This window comes from Pezoporus wallicus, unplaced genomic scaffold, assembly GCF_028554395.1.
Source record: "Pezoporus wallicus isolate ANWC-B61680 ecotype Strahan unplaced genomic scaffold, APGP_CSIRO_Pwel_v1 scaffold_11491, whole genome shotgun sequence".
Classification (NCBI taxonomy): Eukaryota; Metazoa; Chordata; class Aves; order Psittaciformes; family Psittacidae; genus Pezoporus; species Pezoporus wallicus.
This window is the reverse complement of record NW_026642649.1, coordinates 5259412-5283212: the sequence shown is the minus strand read 5'-3', so window position 1 is coordinate 5283212 and position 23801 is coordinate 5259412. Positions and strand designations below refer to the sequence as shown.

Genomic DNA, 23801 nt, shown 5'->3' with positions numbered 1-23801 from the left:
CCCTTGGCATATAACGCTATTCAGCAGTAGATATCAAAGCATTTCACATAGTTCCATGATAGTTATTATTAATTGTTATATACAGAGGGAAATTGAAGCATTGAGAGTAGCAGGTGAGAGGTAAAGCACAACTATTAGTCTCAATGGGGTTCTTGATCTCAAGTGTGATATTGTGGTGTAAAGGATTGTGATGTATTTGTAGGGCCCAAGTAAGTATCAAAATGTGAAGATGAGCAGTGTTAAGTGACTCTTCTCCAGAAAAAAGGGACAGAGCGCTCAGCAGTGTTTGTAAGCATTGTCATTTCTAAAGGTTATATGTTTCAAAGCTATTCTGTTTGGAATTTACGGAGCCATCCATAAACCAGCAACTTCCTATCAGATGAGAATAGTAAATGCAAAATACGCAAGCTTTCCAGAGCTGGCAGTGTACTATTTTATGGAGCTCATCTTCCTGCCTTCCCCACACCTCAACACCAGCCATTTATGCTTCTTCAGACAGATTTGGTGTTACAGAAGAAGTAATTTTCTAGCTGATGTTTGCATTTCAAACCTTTTGTCGTGTGTCCTGGGTTTAGCAGTAGCAGTCATTTTTCTCCTTCTCAGTAGCAGGTGCAGTGCTGTGGTTTTGACTTTCAGCCTGGGAACAGTGCTGATAACACCAATGTTTTTAGTTGCTGCTCAGTAATGTTTACTCTGACCAAGGACTTTCTGAGTCTCATGCTCTGCCAGGGAGGAGGGGAAGCTGGGAGGAAGCAGAGACAGGAAACCTGACCCAAACTGACCAAAGAGGTATTCCATACCACAGCATGTCATGCCCAGTATAGAAACTGGGGGCAGTTACCTGGAAGGGCTAGATCACTGCTCAGTCAGGCTGGGTATCGGTCGGCGGGTGGTGAGCAGTTGTATTCTCTTCCCTTGTTATTTCCCTTATCATTATTATCATTGGTGGTAGCAGCAGTGGTTTGTGTTATACCTTAGTTACTGGACTGTTCTTATCTCAACCCGTGGCAGTTACATTCTTTCCATTCTCCTCCCCATCCCTCCAGGACAGGCTTAAACCAAGACACGCTATTAGGACCTGGAAGGGAATACAGAAACAGAACCTCAGGAGTGCTTTTGTTTCCAAAGCAGACAGGATTTGTATCATTGGTAAGACGGTAATTACAATTTGGCTGTGTTTCATAACATAGTGATCGTACATCAGGCTGCTTGGTACAGTGTGACAGCAGCTCAGGAGATGGGTATTAAATTATGTTCATACATGCTGTTGTTGTAAGATGCGAATCTGTACCTTTCAGTTAGGCTCTGAGTGTGTTAGGAAGTGAAGGCGGTGACATGGATACAGTAGTTACACAGCTTTTAAAATGAGTTTGTCATTTGTCTTTGAAAACAACAAGAAGCAGCATTTTGATGTTAAAATGCTATGGTGAGCGAACCGAGTGTGCGCACACTGCACTGCAGCAGACGGTGCTGATGGTAGGATTCATTGCACTAATCGTAGGGTCTTACAACATCTGTATTTGTTCCAAAAGATCCAAGCACAAATGATGCAGGTAGCATTATATAAAGGCAAAGTAATGAAAGCAATGTTGTTTAATCATGTGCAGCGAAACACCTACCCTTTAATCATTTGGAATGAGGAAGGTTGAGTAAACGGTTATTCAGAGCTCATGTTCAGTTACTGGAAGCCACAGAAACACTAGAAGTTGGCCTTTGTGGTCCCTGTGTTTGCATAATGAGGACCTCAGTTAGACGAGAGTTCTGAATCCAAGTGACATTGTTAGAAGGGTGGGTCAGGAAAGAATTATTGCAGCAAAAGAGAATGAAGAGCTGGCACAATTGGGTTTTACTGAAATCCTGTAGACATGTGGGCAGCCATGAAACTCCAGTTCTAGTGGTCAGTCACACTGAAACAGAGGGTGAAACCTGAGGGGCAAATGGAAGAGCAGGGAAAAGAGCTTTGTAGTTACTGATGGGGGTGACATATTACAAGTGGAGATTATGCTTCAGTATATACAACGGTCATGAAACACAAGTGAACTAACTTGTATCCTGAAACACAGAAGGTTTTGGTGTCAGGTACTGTGGTGGTGAGGAAGAGTGCCATTCCTAGGGAAACTGTCAGGTGAAACACAGGTGTAGTTACCTCTGCAAACAGCACTTGAAACTTTAAAATAAGCTGATGTATAAGCACCTGAATTTAATTCCTCCTGTGTTATCAGTTCAGTGAATTCCTTTAAAGCTGTTTGAGAGGATGGCTTGACAACATCACATCTACATTACCTAGAGTTTCTTTATCAAGTCTGCTGCCCCTAGCTTAGCAGCTAATGACTCCACTTAATTTGTAAGCACTACCATAGAATTAAATGAAGACTTTAATAAGAATGATACATTGACAGATAGGTTTTTTTTTTACTGTTTCAAGTGTTTCCTGTGAGCATCCACAGAAGAGTAAAAGGGTTGGAAAGCTGCGTTCTAGAGAAATTTGTGTGGTTTCTGTTGCACAGAGAAATGCTGAAATTTCAAGAAACTGCTAAGCATGTCAGTGTTGCCAGATTGAATTCTGCTCGCTCAGGCGCTGTGATTGCTAGAAGATACACTATTCAGAGGAAACTTGGCAATGGAAGCTTTGGAAGCGTGTATCTGGTTTCTGACAGAAGAGCAAAACAAGGAGAAGAATTGTAAGTAAACCCTTCATATGCTTCGAGTGAAAATGGTTGGAACGTATTTCTTGCATTGTAGATGTTCTCTTTGTGTCTCATCTCTCAGTTTGGCATTCCATTGCAGCCTTAACTTTTAAGCTGTAGGGAGGACATAAGATAGGTGCAGGCTTTTTGCAGACTCAGCATTTCAGCTGAGTCCATTGCTTGAAATGGTTTATCTGACATGTCTATCTTACTGTGCTTTTCTCTTCAGTCCTGTTTCATTACCTGTGCAAGGCAGAGTGGAGGTAGGAAAATCTCAGACCCTCATCCCCATAGCAATATACACCTTTGAAGCTTTGTAACACATTTCAAAACCAATCAAAATATATATAGCTTACCTATACCCCAGTGTCACACCATGGACAAGTTGCTAATGCAGGATATATACACTGTAGAAAAGACCCTTGTATTTACTCAGAACAGTGATAAAGTTTATCATCGCCCTGACAAGAAGCAGGGCAAAGGTATATGAGAGGCTTCACAACTTTGCTGTTTGTCTTTGTAACAAAATTGTTTGTTAAAGGCTTAAAGCTTTATACTGTGTAATTTCTCATTCTTAGAACTCAAAATACTAACGGTATAGTGAAATGTAGGTCTTCACCTATCTGCTGCTATAGCACAAGCTGCCAGGCCTCAAAACCAAGGAATGTGGGCTTTGCCTTTAAGTAGTTACTATCTCTGTGCGTATCAGATGGCATGTTCTTTTTTGGTTTATCGGTCCCTTTTTGTTACTGCAACAAAATTTAACAAGCCAAGGTGCTAGTGCAATGCTGCAGTTCATCCTATCCATCACTAGGGGGTACTTGCGTATCGCAGTTACTTACTCCTCATCTCAAGTGCAGGAGGATGAGCGCATTCCCACAACTTTGTATCACTGCTACCAGGTGACAAAAATACTGGCCCAGGTGAACATGGAAGCTCACGTACTATAACTAGACAGACAGTAGACACTTTCTTCCATTTAAAAATACTTGTTTCTTACGGTGGTAAAATATACTAGAAATCACATTCTCAACACTACGTTGAACTCAGAAAATAATCTCTTATGAAAGTGTCCTGGTTACTGCTTCTGTTCCATTTTTAATTGGGAAGTGCATATATATATTGAATGAAAGAATAGGTGGTTATTTTTTTTACTCACCTGAAAGCACTCTGGCAAATATAAAAAGGAATTGAGATATTTAGGTCCCAAATGACCTCTGCAGAAGTAAGTCTGTTTGTATTGTTTCAGAGATGATCTAGAGCATCTTGAGAGAAATACAGTCTGAACTCAGCCACAGAGAGCTTCCTGAAAATTTCTATAAAGTGCTGTGAAAGTGCATAGCAGTAAGTTATAAGAATACAAATGCCCAAGAAGAGTGACATCTCAGATATTGGTACGGGAGCTGCTTGGGGCTATCTCTTTCGATTTTCCATGATTGCAATGTCTACTGAATGAATTAGGACAGACTGACAGTGGTTATCATCTAATTTCATGTATGCTCAGCAGAGCTTTTGCCTTATTTTAGAAACAGTTTTGGGGTGTGTTTTGTACTTTGCTAGCCCTCAAGGATCTTGGCCGTCACAAGCAAAGTGTTATACACAGAGCTGCTTCAGCTGGGGGAGAGAGAGAGATGTTTATTTGGGCCATGTTGGGTAGGGCTTGGAGCAACCTGCTCTAATGGAAGGTGTCCCTGCCCGTTGCAGGGGGTTGGAACTGGAGGAGCTTTAAGGTCCCTTCCAACCCAAACCAGTCTGGGATTCTATGAATCAAAGATTAGAAGTTCCTGTGATTTATGTGAAAACAGCAGAGTAGAGAACAAAGTGGATGCTCTCATAAAGAGAAAGGCCAGAAGCTGGGAGGCTCTTCACTATGAAAGAAGTTTCTCATGTACTGGGCAATCCACACAGGAGAAAGATTATCAATTTCCCTCTGTTTTGGAAGAGACTATGGTCAGAATTTATATCATCTTAGTTAATATAAGAGTTAAACACAAGAGATGTATGAAAGCAAGCTGCTTAATTCCTGTTAACTCAGGATGGCTTGGTTTGTGTGTTATGTGGTACTTTCCCTGTTAGAGGCTTGCAGATCTTGTTCTGAGCCAGGTACTGTGCAGTCACTAAAACCAACACTGAACTGCTTAATGTTGATGCTCTCTTTCCATTCTAGTGAGCTCTGGCAAATCTTTATCTCACATTGCAAAGTGGTTTAGCTGATATGTAACTTGAGTCCAAATAAGTGTTGGATGCTCCTGCAGATATTTGCTGTGGTTTTTAATCTTTTTCACATTAACCTTTTGGACTGAGTTTAGGCCTGACAGATGGGGATGAACATCACTAGGTGCCCATTAGTGGAGTTTCACATATTTTTAGAGGCTCTGGGTTTGGCTCTTTAAAGAAGAAAAAAATGGTAGCTTTATTCTGGGTAAAAACCTATTTCTTATGTGGTTTTGTTCATTTTCCTCTTTTTCTTCTGTAACGTTGCACTTTTTTCTTCTTTACATTTGTATAATTTAATGTTACTAGCAAAGGATAGACAATGCTACTCAGTCACTTGTCTAGACCCATGAATGCCCACTATTGAACACTGCATTCTGAATGGCTCTTTGCATGCATTTAGCACCTTTAATGTTCTGGGACCTGAAAGCACTTTTTATCCAGTTTATCAAATGGGCATTAAACAGGGAGATTAAACAGTTTGCCTGTGTTCATGTAGCAAGGCTGTGCAGAATAACTCGTCACTACTTGAGAAACTATTCCTTGATATCTTTATGTTGATATGTGTTCCAGAACGTTTAGTTATACTGTGGGTTCTCAATCCTCTGCTAGAGCCTAATATCATGGGGGCCAGTTCTGTAGTTTGGAAGCAAGCAGTTCTGTGTGTGGCAAAATGGATGCCTAGTTTCCTGTAGACGTGCATCCTTGGTTCTCCTAAGCCCTACTTTTTCACTGCATGTTATGACCACATTCCTTTTTCTGGAATGCCCCCTCTTTGCTTTTACTTTCCCTAATTGCAGCTGCAGGTTCTCCCTTCCCTCTTGTATCCCTCCAGTGTTTGTATTTTCCCTCTGCATGCCTTCATTAGCGGTTGCAAGAAAAGCAGGTTAGGCCATGGTGGTCCCTGAGCGTGTGCACAGGTGAGGTGATTGATGTTTACTGCCTACCTTCTGTTCTGTGCTAACATATCGTATATGAGTGCTTTGGGGATTATTAGATCTTATTTGATAGGAAATTCAAGGGACACCCATGTGTGAATACAGCATCTGTTTTGCTGGCAAAGTACTGTCAGCTCAGTACTGGCTTATAAAACTGCCGCCTCCAGGATCTCACTTTTGTGAGACCCCACTTGCAGCACTGTGTGCAGTGCTGGTGTCCTCAACATAAGAAGGACATGGAGCTGTTGGAGCAAGTCCAGAGGAGGCCACGAGGATGATCAGGGCCTGGAGCACCTCCCATACAAAAACAAGCTGAGAACATTGGGGCTGTTCAGCCTGGAGAAGAGAAGCTGCATGGAGACCTCAGAGCAGCTTCCAGTGTCTGAAGGGGACTACAAGGATGCTGGAGAGGGACTCTTCATCAGGGACTGTAGCGATAGGACAAGGGGTGATGGGTTCAAACTGGAACAGGGGAAGTTCAGGTTAGATCTAAGGCAGAAGTTCTTCCCTGTGAGGGTGCTGAGGCGCTGGCACAGGGTGCCCAGAGAAGCTGTGGCTGCCCCATCCCTGGCAGTGTTCAAGGCCAGGTTGGACAGGGCTTGGAGCAACCTGGTCTAGTGTGAGGTGTTCCTGCCCGTGGCAAGGGGTTGGAACTGGATGAGCTTGAGGTCCTTTCCAACCCAAACCATTCCATGATTCTATGATCTGCTCAAGTGCATTCTCTAATGACAAAGACAAGGAAGGCTTTTCAATACTATGTCTAGGGCATGGTTTAGATGAATTTTTGTAAATAAAGTGTCTATAGCTTTTAGTTTACTGGTACATTCAGAGAAAATCACCAAAACACCTTCAGAATGCAGGATGTCTGCTGGTGTTTAGTGCTTTAGGTTTTATTTCTGTGGGGTTTCCTGTCTGCTTGGTTGGTTGGTTTTTCTTTTCCAGATTCTTGACTTGCATATGAGTTTGCAAAAATCTATCTTAGTTTTTGAGGAGCTTTCTGTTGTTCCTGGACATCATGGATCTAAAGCTACCCGAAATAATCAGGTAACTTGGTTTGTATAAAGGAAGTAGCAGGATTGTACCAGCATTTTTACAGCAAACAGTAATATCCCTGCAGTCACTTCTATCCTAGTCTCCCAGAGTAAATTATCAGCTAATTAGAACAGGTGATTGTGGTTAAAGACCAAGTGTTATATGGCAGAGATTTATGTTTATCAGTAGTCTTCAAGGGGAGTCCTATCACTTATAGACAATGAATGTCCTAATCAATTGTGCCAAGTGAAGCTCTGGTTTAACTCATAGCGGCTGGAGTACGCAGTAGGCAATAAGGACTTCTAGTTCATAAATATTCACAAGGTGCTTTATGTCCCTGTGGTGGAAAGCACACGCTGGGAAGTGCCCAGCTCCCTGGACTGCTCCCCTGTGTGGTGATTGTGGGGTGTCAGCTCAACTTCGGCATCTGACTTGCGTTGTGCCGTTAATCCAGACTCACGCTATGATTCCTTGGAAACTGTGCACTTCCCTAAATAATTTATCATGTGACTTTCAATTATTAATGATTTCTTATAACAAATGAAATAGAATCTAAGGGTGGAAGAGTTCTGTGACTTGTGAATATCCAAGCAACAAACAGCTGATTGCTGTGTTGTCACATCCCTGTGTTTGCTGCCTGTTTGCTTCGCTGAAGGTATTCCAGGAGAATGGTTGTTTGATACTGGATTGATTAAAACAGTAACAAATGACTCCCTGCCACTTGTCGGGTGCATGTTCATCTCATTGTGCTGCTTTCCTTTTCCCTTCTCCCTTATTTAATAAGAAAATCCTAGAAACTAAGGCTAGAATCTGTCAGGTTATTTTATATTTGTGAACAGATATTCATGATCTCCTTGGAAACTGAGCAAAGGTGCATTTCCTATAGGACCTTCCTGATTGATGCTTATTTTTAAATGAGCTTTTCTCAGTGAGCCATCTTTTGCTTGGTTCAGTGAAGTGTGCCTCTGCTCCTTCGTGTAAGGCTCCAGCTACCACGGATCCCGTTATAGGGACCCTTCACTGAACATTCCTGCTGGACCGGAGGGTGTTTTGACTGTCTTATTGAGGGAACCATGCCAACAGCATCACGGGGACCCCTCAGCGTCCACTTTAATCGAGCATTCTAAGCATGTATTTGATTTACTGAAGTGGGAGGCAGCGTGCCTTAAACAAAGCATTGCTTGAGTTTACTCTCAATCTCATCCCCCCTAGAGCTGAGCTCCTGGGAGCTGCGCTGCAGCACCCACCACATTTGGTTCTTGTGTGCAGACAGTGAGGGTGACGGTGGTTGAGGTTTCAGATTGCTTACGAGCAGCACTTTCAACACTGAGTAGAGAATTGTCCTTAAGCTATGGTTGGTGAATTACTGGTTCTTTGAGGTGTAAGGCCAAGACAGATTTTAATGAGTTTGTAATTAAGCAAACGCCTCGAGATCACTTCTGTGTCATTCACTTTGCTGCAATGGTTGTGTAGGGTTTAGCGTTTGTAAGCTAGCTTTAGTAAGAAAACGGAGAGGTGCAGAATTATTCCTTTAGGTTGAACTGTGACCACCTGCCTCAAAGATACAGTCTGGTTTTGCAGTGTTTGAAAGCACCCACCTAACTGCCTTCTGTTACGCGTGTTGGCAAAGTGTTTTCTCTGAAGTCTGCATTAAGGATGTTGTAACTTCTGTGCAGAACAAGCCTCCAGCTCTTTGTTGCATTCAGTCCATTGTAATGAGAAAACTGCTGCAGTGGAATTCTGGGTGGATTTGCTGGACAGTCAGTGCATTTTCATTCCTTTTTTATTTATTCATTGTTGGTTGTGCTGATGTGACACATTAGTGAGTGTGATTCCTAGTTCGATGTTCCTCTTCCATGCATCGCTTTCTCAGTAACATCATGTGCTCTAAAATAACTTCTCAGTGTTGCTGGGGAGTTGCTTCAGTTTTGGATTTCACATGTTTCATGGATTTCTAAGACCACAGGACCATACTCGGGAGGCCTAGAATGTATGAAAAGATTTTAATCTAACAATAGATAGAATTCATTTCCTCCCTTTGCCTTTGATTCTAGACAATGTAGTAATATCCTTTTGTAAATCTAGAAACTGTGCCTTTATCTCTTTTTTCTCTCCTCTCAGCCCTTTTAATCCAGTACACGTCAGAAATAAACACTGAAGGAGATGCCTGCTGGAAAAGGACATATAGGAGGAGTGTATTTTCCCATTAAAGTTGCAGCAATTAGTATTTAAATGACTTGTGGGAATTAGTTTCCCTGAAGGGACTGTACTGTTGACATAAGTATCTGTGCACCATTGAAAGGAACATAATTCTAGTTACAAATATGTTTGCATTCGGGAAGGAAACCATTAAGTTTTGCATTAGGAAATGGTTTAGTTGAATTTCTATGGAATGCATTCTCATAGTGGTTATTAGTGTGTTGGGTTTCCCTTTGCAACCCCTGGTTTTCCAGACTGCTTTCTGTAAACTGATGCATGTCGATCGAATGATATGAGGGTCTTTCCTCAAAATTTCTAATTGAAACTAAAGTCAAAATTCAACTTAATTCCTCTACAAGGAAAATTCCTTTTGGCAGATGCTGTAGCTGAAGGCTGGAAGTTGAAGAAACGTAACATGTCAGTCGCATGATGCTTAATTGTATTATGATGCTTGAAAACGAAATAGTTCTCCTGTTTCTGAAAGGGAACATTACAATTAGCAGAGAGCAGTAAGTAGTGAACTGCATCAAGTATGCGTAATGAAATCACAATGGAGACATGCCTGGATTAGATGATTTGATGTTTGATGGAGTTAAGTCCTCAAAGATACAGAGAATAAAGTTATTTAGTCCTTCTCAGATTTCTCTCCAAAATTCCACTCTGGTTAGTGGTGGTGTGGCCCTTAATTACATCCTTAAACGAGACTAGGCAGAAAAACCATGAAGGAACAGTAGATGGTGATAATGCAACACGCAGAGATGAAGTGTTGCTAAAAAAGGTCCACTCACACATATTTAGTCTGTACCCCATAGTAATTGTTAATAATTTACCTGAGTAGACCACTTTTTCAGTTCAATCACAGTCCATTACTATTGGATTTAGAGCTGAATCATATCAATGGACTAGAAATCTGATTACTTTTTCTGGGTTTTCATTTCTGTCTAGGAAAAAAACCCTGAAAATATGGCTGTAGAGGGAAATTCTTCCCTTATTAATCAGTGTCCACTAATATTTTGTAATTTTTAATCCAAGTGCCCAAAAGAATGATTCAAAATAAACACAATTTAATATGTAAGCAATGTGGATGGATGCCTTTGTGTGGTAGTAATATGGCTTGTTCAGTTCTGTGGGGGATAACACAAGTGCTCTGCTTGCCTTTCTCATTCCTGATTTTTTTTCCCAGTGTTGGCACATATGGTTGACCAAAAATGATTTGAAGGATGCCCCTTTGTGTGTGCGAGACTTTGCTCAGTGCAGAAGGAAATGATACCAGCTGCATCACTTGAAGCTCCTTTATTTCATCAGTGTTCCCTTTCATGCTCCAGCAAATATATTCCTTGTTTCTTGGGGGTACTAATTAGGAACTGTTAATTTTCAAATAACCATAAAGTGTTTCCATCATGAGCTGAACTGTTGAGTGTCCGTGTGTGTGTGTTAGAGCATTTGAACATGAGGCACCTCAAGGAAATGTTTGTAGGTGCTCTAATTGTGACTTGCTGGTGGAAACGAAAAGTGAATCATTCATTTCACGTAGAAATTTACACCATCTCATCACCGTTCAAGATAAGCACAGTTAAATTCAGGTGCTTGTTCAAAGCATGAAGTGATATTTAATCCATTTACAGATATTACAATGCTCATATAGCGATTGAATTCTTAGTGTTTAACTCAGGGGTTAGTTCTCAATGTTGATGCACTGCATGAAGAGGCTGTTTTGGAGGATGGGTCAAAACAATCGTTGATGACTGTTAGGGCTTTACTAATACGTCAGTAGCCTTCATGGGGATGACAAACAAAGCCCAGCACTTGATTCAAGGAGTTGTGTAGCAACACTTAGGATTGAAATGGGTTTACAGCTCTACTAATGCATCAGTAATGGGAAGATATAAGGAAGCCAAGATATGATTTGAGAAGTTGTGTAGTAATGCTTAGGTTTGTAATGTTTTGGTTAATGACTAAACATATATATGTAAGTAAGAATAGCAAATGGCGCTCGTTTCTTTTACACTGGAAAGGTGGGAATATTCTTGATTTTCCCTAAGAAATCATGGGCTCTTAATTTCCTGTGAATGTTTCCTTCCTTAGCTAAAACCAGGTATTCATTCTAGGTAGGACTGATTTGTGTATGGCGACTTTTTGCATCCCATGTTTTCACCACCTGCTTCTTTCTCTACAATAGACACATATCATTAACATGTCTGAGCGTGCAGCTACTGTTGCTCCAAATATAATGGATAAAATGGAAAGAATGGCTATCTGAATTTCTGTTAGTAAGGTGTAAACTGTAGGAAAACCAGTCACTGACGCCAGGCAGAGAAATCTGGTAAGACTGTTGGTAACGGGATAGCTGTGTGTATGATGGTGTAAGGATTAGATGAAAATTACAGTGGAACTAGAATATCAGCCTAAGTGAGGGAGCAGATTCCAGGCAATAGGGTGCCATATGAAATCCTTGATATGTGATATCCTTGTTACTGAACTTCCCAAACAGCTTTAATACTGTGGGAGCTGTTTTAGAGACCAAATTTGTGTATAAAAGGCCTTAAAGTATACATACCTTAAGGTGTTGAAATGACTTACTGTGGCCTTTTGATACCTTAAGGGGACCTACAGGAAACCTGGAGAGGGGCTTTGGACAAGGGACTGTAGGGACAGGCCAAGGGGAATGGCTTTAACCTGCCAGAGGGGAGACTGAGATGAGCTCTTAGGCAGAAGTTCTTCCCTGTGAGGGTGCTGAGGCACTGGCACAGGGTGCCCAGAGAAGCTGTGGCTGCCCCATCCCTGGCAGTGTTCAAGGCCAGGTTGGACACAGGGGCTTGGAGCAACCTGGTCTGGTGTGAGGTGTCCCTGCCCATGGGAGGGGTTGGAACTGGGTGAGCTTTAAGGTCCCTTCCAGCCCAAATCATCCTGTGATTCTATGGGGGTTGTTGCCTCTTCTTCATTTTGGTCCCCATTTTTAGTACCAGACCTTCTCTCTTTGCCATTTGATAAACAGAATGTAAGACTTCATTAGTTAGGCACTCCTTTAACTTTATTGTTTATGACCAGTTGCAGACCTAATGACAGAGCTGGTATGAGATGATATGTTTTTACAGACTCACATCTAGTCCTTGTACTGAGGAGTTACGAGGATGAAGATACAGTTCTACAAAGGTCAGAGTGGACAGAAATACACAGCTGTGGGTTATGGCACAAGTCTCTACACTGACAACTTGGAAATAGGAACTAAATGGAATGACAAGCTCCCTGCTTTGCAGACTGCTTACCTGCTAGCAGGTCTTGCTAATCTCAGGTTGCAATTAAAGCTAAACAACCGCCTGTGTAAAATGAAGTGTCTATTTGATGACAAAAATCCAGATTTTGACCCTGTATTCCTAGAACACACCTTCTCTTTGCTATTCTCGAAGACCTGTTTATCTGGACATATAAAGAGATAGGTTTCTTTTACTTCATTATCCGCAAGCAAATGTACCTGGTTGATAATTCATGTCACGGTTTGGTCCAAAAGCGGAGTGCATTTTGTGAAAGGCTGCCTTCTTCTAAGAGCTGCATCTGATCCAGTAAAGCAAATTATGTAATAATAAAGTGTGTCATCAGCATAAACAAATAGCAGATGGTTAGTAAAATGTTTAATTTTAGATTGGTGCAAACCGACCGAGATAAACACTGCTGTGGAACATTGTCAGTCACTAGTGATGCTCCAAAAGGGATTCCCACCGTTTGTCTGTGTCCTGGAGGATTCCACCTTCGTGCTTGTTTTCCTCTTGGTTTAAGTCTTGCTCTATTTATCCGCATTTGCTCCGTGCTATTGCACTGGTCTGGCTGCACTTCAAAGCGTGACTGTGTAAGCCAAAAAGGATCTGCTGATGAAAGCCAAAAGGTGTTCCTGGGGGAAGTCTGGGATCCTGCCAAGGCACTGCTGAGACAGGGCAGCTGCTCACTGTATTTTAGGGAGCAAACTTCTCTCTCATGTAGTTTTCCCACTGTGATGCTATTCCCTGCACCATACTCGGCTTCCTCCAGGATTGCGTATAAATAGTGAACATGGAACTTCTTGCTCTTAAGATGCAAATGCATTCACTGCAAGATTCAGCTGTGGTCAGTTCGAGATCAAGTTCAAAGTGTCTGTGCTGTTAAATTGCAAGGCTAGGTTGGTTGGTTTGGGGTTTTCTTTCCCTACGCAGTTAAAATCTGGAGGGTATTGTTCTGTATTTAAGAAATCTGCTAGCACTTCTATAACCAAGGTTTCTGGTTGTGTGTTCGCTGCCATTTTACCTTGTCTTTAGGGACATTTATTTATAAGAATAAATAGATAAATTTGAATTAGTTCATCTGTTCTAGCATTATATCAAAAGGGGTAAAGTGTATTTGAAAGGCACCAACGTTTTAGTTGTTCTACCTGTTTTTCAGTATGTACCACTTATATCTATGATTTCTTAGTTCATGCAGATGGTTTTGGACATTTTAAATCCTGCAGGAAATACAGGTGTAGGGTTTATGAAGAATCGTGACTTTCAGATGAACCTGTTATACTCCAGATGGAGTCTTGACAAAACAGGGCAGGCTGTTATTCCCAATATTCATAATAAATGTTCGTGTCACAAAGGTTTGTTTAAAATACCTTGTGTTACCTATGCTTCTAAACTGTTAAGTACAGGCAGATTTTCAGCAGATGATATGCAAGTATTATGGCTGAATTATGAGCAATGATAACCTACTCCTTACTATAAACCAACCTTAAAATGCAGGTGGTTGGATCATAGAAACAGAAACACTGTCTCCTTCAAAGCATAGGTCTGGATTCTCTTGATAGAGGGGAAATGCAGTCAGGATTCTTTAGCTAGGAGAAGTTTGTTATTTCATGTGGTTGCTAATCTTTTTTTTTATCAGTTTATGGACCTATCTGACATCAGCAGAGATGCCAAATTTCAGTTATCTTAGGAGTCTTGTAAATCACAGAAAGTGTCAATTTTAGCTGCCTGTTTGGGTAGAAGTTACTTGTGTAAATACTGAAATGGGGTAGAATGAATTTAAACACTCTTTGAGTGTTTCGTGCATTGAAAAGTATAGTTCATTTATACAGATGAATCTCTGACTGAAGACTTTTAGCTCCATGGTTTTCTTCTAAAGCTATCAGAAAAGAGCCACTTTAGATGAGGAGTTGTCCATTCTTTCTGAGAGGCTTCTGAGACTGACATAACTTTCTGGTCAATACTTATGATTAATGACTTACGATTACTTCTATGATTCTATGATTCTACTTAATACAGAGGCTTTTTAAGTATGCGTTTTCAATTTTGAAGTGTATTTACTAAAGTAGACATTAAAAGCTTTGCATTTAACCTGGAGCCTGGTTATATTCCTTGTATTAAATGCAGTAAAGTCAAACCTTATCTACATACAGAAACAGTATGCACCAATGCTTCGTCTTAATTGCATAGATGCACACGACTTCCAGATCTGGGTATGAATTAACGTTGTGTAGCAGCAACCCAAAACGTGTTTACAAAAAGTGCATTCTCCTGATTCCTTCTTCTGGGAATGAATTTAAAGAAGAAAAACGCCTGCCTTGTTATGTGACAGCTGATGACAGCTTCAGAATCACCAAGTGACTAAGATGACAAGCTGTCCCTACACATCCACACAGGAGGCTTTTATAGTTGTCTTGTGTACACAAGAAACTTGTCTTAAGTGGTGTTTAAAAAGGACTCGCTTGTCAGTTCCGTGGTGTGATCTAGATGAAGGAAGGGGTAATGTCCCCGCGTCAATGATGACAAGATTGCAGTATGTATTAGCCTGTCTGTGTAGCATGAAGCTTGTCTGGAGAGATGCAGGCAAATCCAACAGTATATTTTGTTCATCACGCTGCCAGATGGGGGTTAGGGAAGTTTACATTGAAATTCATGCGTTGTTAGTCAGAAACTGCTGGGTGAGATTGAGGAAGAAATCTTTTTATGAAGAAATACAGCTTTTTTTTCCTTCGATCAAGCAAATTACTGTAGTTTTATTGCTGTCATGTGTAGCTACTGTGACTTTACAAGCATGCAGTGTTGAATGGGATAATTACTGAAAGGACAGTGAAGACATCGCTTCAGTGTGGAACTTGACTTCCATGTATTCAAAAGTTACTGGAAATTCATCGCTTTGTTTTAGTAAAATGCTATGATATTCTCCAGTAGTGTCAAACAGCACCTTCAGACATTGACCACATAGATCTGTACTTCAGTGCTGGTAAAGGAGGTGGAAATGATATCCCTTTGGGTGCTGTATGCCTCTTTTAAACATTTCATCATGAAGATCACAGCAAAACATGCTTCCTCAAGCGCCCTTTTCTCCAGGCCAAGTTGACAGTAAACTCCCCAGCTCCAGGTTCTTGTTTAGAGCTAAGTCTGAACTACAAATTCTCCTCTGGCGCATTCACATTCACAATGCTGAACACTGAAAGCTTAGAGTCCATCAAAACAGTTGAATGAAGCCTCAGCCCCAAATCCAGATGTGCTCTTTTTGCTTAGGGGTTCAGGTGAAGGGCAGGCTGATTTTCAGGGGAAAAGGAAGAGGCATCCTGGGTTTATCACCAGAAGAACTGTCACAGGAATGCTACCCTCCGTGTGATTTTCCTCATGCTTCCATGGAGAGACTTTGGCAAGAGCAGCAAAACCAGTTCCTCGCTGCTTCTTATTTCACACGTGAATATTGAGCATATGCTGCGAGTGGGTTTGAAATCACTTCGATTTGACTTTTTATTTATGTTTGTTATTATGCATTAATCCGTAGCACTGAAAACATGTCATGAAGGAAACAGTGCAGGGAAAAATACTTGGAAACAGTATATTTAAAGCGTTGTTTGATCGCTGTGGTGACTAACATATTTATTTGCATTTTAAGGCATTCTTCTGTTTGCCCATATTTTCCTCATCATTTCATGTTGCCAAATATTTGGTTTGTGTTATTTTGCATTTTAAGAAATTCCGACTTTTTTTTGAGCATTACATGATTTTATAGTTGATCTTTTTTCAGGTTTGATTAATATAAAGATTTCTTTTTTTCCTCTAGAAAGGTTCTAAAGGCAATCTCTGTTGGAGACTTAAAGCCTAATGAAACAGTTGAAGCAAATCTGGAAGCACAGCTACTCTCCAAATTAGACCATCCAGCCATTGTCAGGTTTTATGCAAGCTTTGTGGAGCAAGATGGTTTCTGCATTATCACTGAATACTGTGAGGTGAGACTTGTGGCTTACTTGGGAGCGATTTGACAGGGTGTGTGCTTTAAAACAGAGTCTTGAAAGAAGCCTAGCCCAGTCTTTTTAATGTTTTAATTTGATTTTACTTTCCATTTGTTACCTGTGGCATTGCCCGTTCCTTGTTGGTTGTATCTCAAGTAAGCAATGTTATCTGCTCATGTGAGGCACATTGCTCATGGGCAAACAAACCCCAGAAGAGGAATTTTTAAACACAAGTTCGTTTTGTTCATTGTAATCAGCATGATAAGAAAGATTTAAATGCAGACTCATTACCAGATCTGTGAGTGAGCTCAGAAAGGTTGTGCCATGTATGTACCTACCATTGATAGGTAAGACAGGATGAGAGGAGTGTGGGGACGTGGTATGAAATCTGATGTAAATGAGGAAGGGAAAACTCACTTGTGATTTGGAGGGGATTACAAGAAGCTTAAGCCTGATCATGTGGATAGTGAGTTTGGTAGCAGCATTGTCTTTATGAAGTGAAGAATAGAGCATGTCAAAGACCAGGATGTAGCAGATACAACAAATATTAAAGCACATTGCTTAAATCTGTCTTAGGGCTTTAAAATAAGAATGTAAACGTATTTAAGCCAGCTTTTTAAGGGTTTATAGAAAACAAGAGCCTACATTGTATTAAATATGGATGTACCTACAGCGATCTTTATACAAACCTGTGAAGCAGACTCGTCAGTTGTGCTCTGATAGACCTTTCAAATGCTTTGGAAGCTAATGATCTTGGGCTGCTGGGGTACCTGTCCACAAATCAGACTTGTATCAACTAACCACATTTCTCCAGGCATTTGGCTTTGGCGTTAAAGAAGTCCGGTTCTTGCCAGTCACTGATTCCTTAGAAGCTGTCTTTGATGACAGTTAAATGCCTATTTATTGCTATTATTCAATGTGAATATTTGTTCACATATTATTTTGACAGCCATGCAGAAGCTCTTTGCATCATTCCCTGCATGTCTGACAGCTGGGGCTTGAGAGTGTTGCCAACTCTCTGTGGAAATCCAGAGCTCAAAACTGAAGGATTATTCAAACTGCCCAGATATTACCATACACTAAGATTAATCTTCTCTATACTAGTGGCAGAAAGTGGGACAACATGAGATCAGTTAAACCTATAAAGGAGCCTCTTTCAACAGCATTATAGAGCTGGACTAGCTGCTTTTGTCCACTGCTGTTCAGTCTCTGTCTCTCTTTGGTTTTAGTTCTTTCCCATCTGGGGTAAAGTTATAGATGAATAAAAAAGAGCATGGTAGGAGTCACCAGGGTAATCATGAGCTGCTGTAGCACCTCAGTATTTCTTTTATCAAGTCGACTGCCCTGCATGGAAATGTTTTGGTGCAGAATAACCTTTGGAACTGGGAGTCATAAACTCAAACACGTGAGAATGTATTAGAGCAAGGCAAAGGAAGGAGGAGGAAATGGATGTGTTCATTGTGCAGCTGAATCTTTTCAGGTTTGAGTCTACTAGGTCACGCCAGAATGAAAGTTGATCCACGCAGATGGGCTTCTGATCTTTCCCAAAAGGACATAATAAGTAGTATCATTGCATTTAAGCAATTACAGTGTATTTAATCAAATGTTCAGACAAGGAAAATACAAAGCAAGTTTCATATAGTGCTTTTCTATTTTAGTTAGAGTATTTTCAGAAGACATGCCTTCATATCTGAAGGGGTCCTATAAGGATGCTGGGGAGGGACTCTTCATTAGGGACTGTAGTGATAGGACAAGGGGTAACGGGTTCAAACTTAACCAGGGGAAGTTTAGATTGGATATAAGAATGAAGTTCTTTACTGTGAGGGTGGTGAGGCACTGGAATGGGTTGCTCAAGGAAGTTGTGAATGCTCCATCCCTGGTGGTGTTCAAGGCCAGGTTGGACAGAGCCTTGGGTACCATGGTTTGGTGTGAGGTGTCCCTGCCCACGGCAGGGGGGTTGGAACTGGATGATCTTAAGGTCCTTTTCAACCCTAATTATTCTATGATTCTGTGATATTGACTTATCTACAACCTACCTTTGTATGTGGTGGGATTTGGACTTTTTTACCTAAAAGATACATGATTAAATCAGACATAAATTGAAAATGAGAGAAAATGTATTGCTACCTGATCCTTGTTTGGAAGTCTAGCTCATTCAGTTCCTCATGCATAGAATAATTACCAGATTTGCAGTAATTGGTACTCTTGGGCAGACTCAAAACACAGAATAAACATGAAGTTGGCATGGAAACAGAACTATCCCCTGAGCCTTCTGTTTGCTCCAGAGTACTGTGACTTATTCATTAGCCACAGTGCTTTGTTAATTCTTGCATGAATAGCACAGAGTGAGCCTCCTATGCAGCTGCCCCATGCTATACCTGTGCTGTGAACAAAAGAGGACATCGGTCCCTGTTGCTCAGCTCAGTGTCTTTTATCATAACTGAATTCATTCAGAATTACAGAAAAGAAATATGTGTTCTGTTTTGATCTTGTTGAGCTTCTTTTCCCAAATCAAAAGCTTTATTTTAGCTAAAATAATATTTATTTATTTATTTATTTTGTTTATTTGATTTTATTTTATTTTAGCTTTATTGCAGGCAATATAAATACTGGCAGACAAGGCAAATGTCAAACAAAAATGTGCCTGCATGAGCCTTGTAATGTAAATTCTGCTTCAATAAAATACAGTTTTTACAAAGTAGTTACTTAAAAAGTTGCATAATTTGATGACATGATAAGCCAGAATTAGTTGTACTTTCCCCCCAACAATTATTTCTGTCTCTTTACTGTGCTTTCAGCTGTGATGTGAGTATACATGCACTAAAGAAGTCTCAGCAAAAGGAGTAACTAAAGCAATCAGTGGCTGTTCACGTTAGCAGCTCCAGATGCTAAGCCGTTTTAAATAGATTACTGGTGTGTTTGATATTCTTGATATTTAAATGGAAACTGCAGCTTGGAAACTCCCTATGTACTTAATTTGTTAAAATCCATTTCTTATGAACTTCATTATACTGACTGTCCCAAATGCAAAATTGGGTTAACAAACTTCTTCAAAGTTCCGTGGCAGCAGTGTTTCATCTTTTATGATGTATTTTTTGTTTTCCTTTTTTAGACAAAAAATCAAGGTGAAATTAATTGTAGGACATTGAGACCAGTCTTTTCTGCTTGAAGCTAAAAGCCATGCAATTACCTGAGGGCATGTGCAGTACTTTATTCGACCACTTTTGTTCTCCTTAGGCTTAAAAAAGGAAATATCCCCAACCTAAGAGAGTATTCACTAGCCTGAATCTGTAGGTCCTATACTTCTTTGCGTCTTTCATGGCAATGTGTGATCAAGAGAGGGGACACAATGGGACAGGGAGAAACAGTAATTGCAGGCTGCTGCACTTTGTGCTCACCTGGATAGTCCCTTGGGGCCAGTAGCCAGCTGACACGTTTGAGCAGCCCCTATAGCTATAGGCCCTCTAGGCTATTGCTGCAGTTGGCTCTGGATTGTCTGTGACAGTCGATTTGTCTTTCCTTCCTCTGCTTTGCTGCAAGCAACCAGGGGGAAGCTGCTGAACATTTGGAGTTGCAAAGGGGAAGCAGCTGTGGAGAGCTCCAAGTTCCCAGAAGAGGTTCCCTGTGGGCTGTGGCAGGGAGGCATATGGGGAGCTGAAGCCGTATTCCCTTCCCTAGTGAGCAAGATGATTCAGGCATTGCAATTAAAATCAATTGCAGGAAATTGTCAGGAAATACATTTTGCATAGATAACAAAACATTGTCTTTCTGTTTTGACCGTCCACACTTGAATGTTGTGACTTAGAGACCACAGAGTTTACTACAAACTCATTCGAAGTACAGGGCAGAAATGTGTGGATCTGCAAAGACAGAACCCGCTTGATTTGTAGCAGCAGTATGAAGCACTGTGGTGTTAGAATCACAGAGTGGGTTGGGTTGGAAAAGACCTTAGGATCATCCAGTTCCAACCCCCTGCCATGGGCAGGGACACCTCACACCAGACCAGGTTGCTCCAAGCCCCTGTGTCCAACCTGCCCTTGAACACTGCCAGGGATGGGGCAGCCACAGCTTCTCTGGGCACCCTGTGCCAGCGCCTCAGCACCCTCACAGGGAAGAACTTCTGCCTTAGATCTAACCTGAACTTCCCCTGTTTCAGTTTGAACCCATCACCCCTTGTCCTGTCACCACTGTTCCTGATGAAGAGTCCCGCTCTGGCATCCAGCATCCATTTCTGTTAGGAACAGAAAACCAAGAAATGCTGAAGAGATCATAAAATGTTGAGAGTCAACAGTGGGAAGGGTTGATGAGGGGAAGTGGTGGTACAGGTAATGCTGTATAGGCTAAACTATTTTCTTGTATATGGCACATGAAACTTCTCATTTTATGCAGAACATGTAACGTAGAAGTAATGATTTATGGAGAATAAGCGGTCCTGATGTAAGGTAGTTATTCACTAGAGTACAGTGAGACTCAGTCTCTTTTCCCTGAGGTTAGCTACTTCAACACAGTGCTTGCCACTAATGAGCGTTTTGCAGACAAAATCCATTTATTTTATAAACTGGGTTGACAATCATCTTTTTTAGCAAAATGAACAGTTTTGATATAATTCTCCTCAACCCCCTCTTTTGTCATGCTGGTTTTCAACTGTTTCTTAACAAATGTCTGACTTGGAACTTGCAAGTAGTCTTTTCCTGTATGTATTTCTGGTTTGTTTTCACTGCCTCCTGTGTGTCATATTGCTCCATTTCTAGCGTTGCTCCAAGGCCAAGTGTCGTTTTCATAAAGTATTGACAATAACACATGCTAGAGAATCTTGAAGCTTCAATTTTCTATGGTTTCCAATACAAGTGATTTGAAAGAGGGGCAGAGTGTTGTGATTAAGGACGTTGTGTTTTATTGTTAAGAGAACAGCATGGTTTCTTTTATGCTGATGTGGGTATTTCAGCATAACAAACAACAGGGTCTCTTGACTGCAGTGTCTGTTCCTTTGTGTTAACTATAAAGGGAGTTTGAGGTGACGGGCTCAGATGCACGTGTGTAAAGGTGGGTGACATGAAGTGAGAACAGTTGAAATACTTTGTTGTTGTGTAACAGCAAGGTAAAACTGACCTGCTTTTCCTCTGCAGCCAGATTGTTTGAGCTCATTTTGATTCTCAGTTGTGAATACTTTTGGTGCTGGGAGAGTTCAGAATCCGTTTGCAAGCATGAGTTTTATAGACTACATGGTTGGGACCCTGAAGGTCTAAGAAAACGGAGTCCTGTACTTTGCTGAAGAAGGTGACACTTGAAAACCTTACTTTAAATGTACAAATATGTTGTGGTATTTTTCAGGGTGGAGATCTAGACTTCAAAATCCAAGAGTACAAAGAATCTGGGAAGATATTCGCTCAAAGGCAAATATTAGAGTGGTTTATACAGTTGTTACTCGGAGTCAACTATATGCATGAAAGGTACAGTCATCTAATATGAGAGTGCTTAGCTTGGGAGGGGAGGGAGTAGACTTACCAACTAGTTGCAGAAAAACAGAAATGAAACTGTATGGATTGTCTTGTATTGATATATAGTATATATATACATATATAATATGTAGTCATACACCTAAAGTATAATTAATTATCTATCCTGCAAGAACACTGTGCATTATGTCTTTTAGCAGCGCAGTGGTAGATGTCTTTCAGTGTTAGACACACTTTTTCTAAGAGCCAGGTGAAAAATTCAGCACAACAGAAATCATTAAGTATTGTTAGAAGAAAATGGATTAAAAGGTTAAAATAAAGTCATTTTTCAAGAGGGGGACAACAAGGATCTCTTGCAGGTATTTAATGTGCAGGATCCAATTTATATGCTTGAGGTACTCCCAGTAAAATCAGTGAAGTTACATACGTATGTTCCTTGAAAACAGACACCCCTTTAGCAGCATATCAAAGATTAACCTGAATAATTACTTCAGGTCATCCGGACAGTGGTGTGTGGAGCTCACACTTGGTTTGAGCAGGGGCAGATACAGGTGAATACCTACCTGGTCATCTCTGTGAGCGTAGTTCTTGCCTGCAATCTGATTAGGGAGGCTGACTTCGGTGATTTAAACATTTCCTTCATTGTCAGGATATGCATGAACCCTCTTTTGTCCCCTTCCTGTGTAAAGTGCTGTCTCCTTTGAGGTAGGTGGGACTATTTAGCATGGTATGAGGGAGACTGAGTGCTGTGCTGAGCCAGGAAGAAATGGCCACCCACATTGAGATCTGGAGGAACGGCTGAGTAAAGGGGAATACCAGGCTCCTTTCCTACTGGCTTTTCCAAAGTTAACCCGGCTTTTAGCATCTCCTTTCCCCTGTCTCCTCCCTGTTGCTTTTCCCTATTGGCAGCTCTGAAATTCACGTTAATCAACAAGACAGAGAATCCTTTCTGAAGAGCACTGTAGCCCGAAAGCTGAACTACTTGGGCTATTATCCCTATTAAACTTTTAGAAATAAGAATGTCACCGCTGCAATGACTGTCTTAGCAGAGGCTAAGGATGGTTGTTGGTTTTGGTGAGATGAGCCAATCTGCCTAAAATAATCACTTAAATTATTAATACAGCCAGGGGGGAAGAAGCTGTTCATGTTTGAAGGGCAGGTTACACCCACAGTCTGGAGATGAGCGTTCAGATTGTTTTCAAGCTGAATGTAAACTAGAATCCATAGTCGTCTAACCTGCGCGAGTATTGAGAAAACAAGATTGGGTTGAAAGCACCAACTTGGTTGTTGATAATAACAGCATTGCATTTGGATTAGATAATCACTGTAGGTCCCTTCCAATTGAAGTGCTCTACTCTACTGTACAAGTTATTCTTTTTGTCTTTCATTGTGTCCTGGGTTCAGCAGTAGCAATCATGTTTTTTCCTTTGTGTTAACTGGTGCAGTGCTGTGTTTTGACTTCTAGTTTTGAGAACAGCGTTGGTGAAGCCGATGTTGTCGGTTGTTGCTAAGTGATGTTTACCCTGACCAAGGACTCTGTGAGGCTCATGCTCTGCCAGGGAAGAGGGGAGGCTGTGAGGAAGCAGAGGCGGGGCGCCTGACCTGGGCTAGCCGGGGAGGTATTCCATACCACAGCACGTCATGCCCGGGGTGGGGGGTAACTGGGAGTTACCCGGAAGGACAGGAGCTTCCGGGTGGAACTCGTTTTCTTGGCCGGTGGTATCGTATTCTCTTCCCTTGTTATTTTCCCTTATCATTGTTTTAGCTGATAGTAGCGGTGGTGATTTGTTGCTGGACTGTTCTTGTCTCAACCCGTAGGAGTTGCACTCTCTCGATCCTCCTCCCCATTCCTCCGGGAGCGGGGAAGGGGAGAGCCCCGGTGCAGGGAGGGGGGGGGAGACGAACACGGACCTTGATTGTTGTCAGCTCGGCACCACTCACTGGGAGTGGGTGAACAAGTTACCTGACTGGGTTTAAACCACGACACATTGTATTTCCTCACGCCTCTTTTGTCTCTTGTTTTCCCTTTTGTCTACTATTCTCTTTATTTTTC

The 23801-nt window shown here is 41.3% G+C and overlaps 1 protein-coding gene across 3 annotated transcripts in view; it reads left to right on the top strand.

Moving 5' to 3' along the window:
- The window catches only part of NEK11 (NIMA related kinase 11), a 69804-nt gene that overhangs the window by 1462 nt on the left and 44541 nt on the right, over positions 1-23801 (top strand). For 2 of the 3 annotated variants that reach the window (XM_057431516.1, XM_057431515.1), the window contains exons 1-3: positions 2453-2681; positions 16124-16289; positions 21624-21742. In XM_057431516.1, coding sequence (XP_057287499.1) covers positions 2512-2681; positions 16124-16289; positions 21624-21742 — 455 coding nt within the window. In that variant the 5' untranslated portion in view covers positions 2453-2511. Of the gene's footprint in view, positions 1-2452; positions 2682-16123; positions 16290-21623; positions 21743-23801 lie in introns of those variants that run through there. The other variant, XM_057431514.1, reaches the window with a different exon arrangement.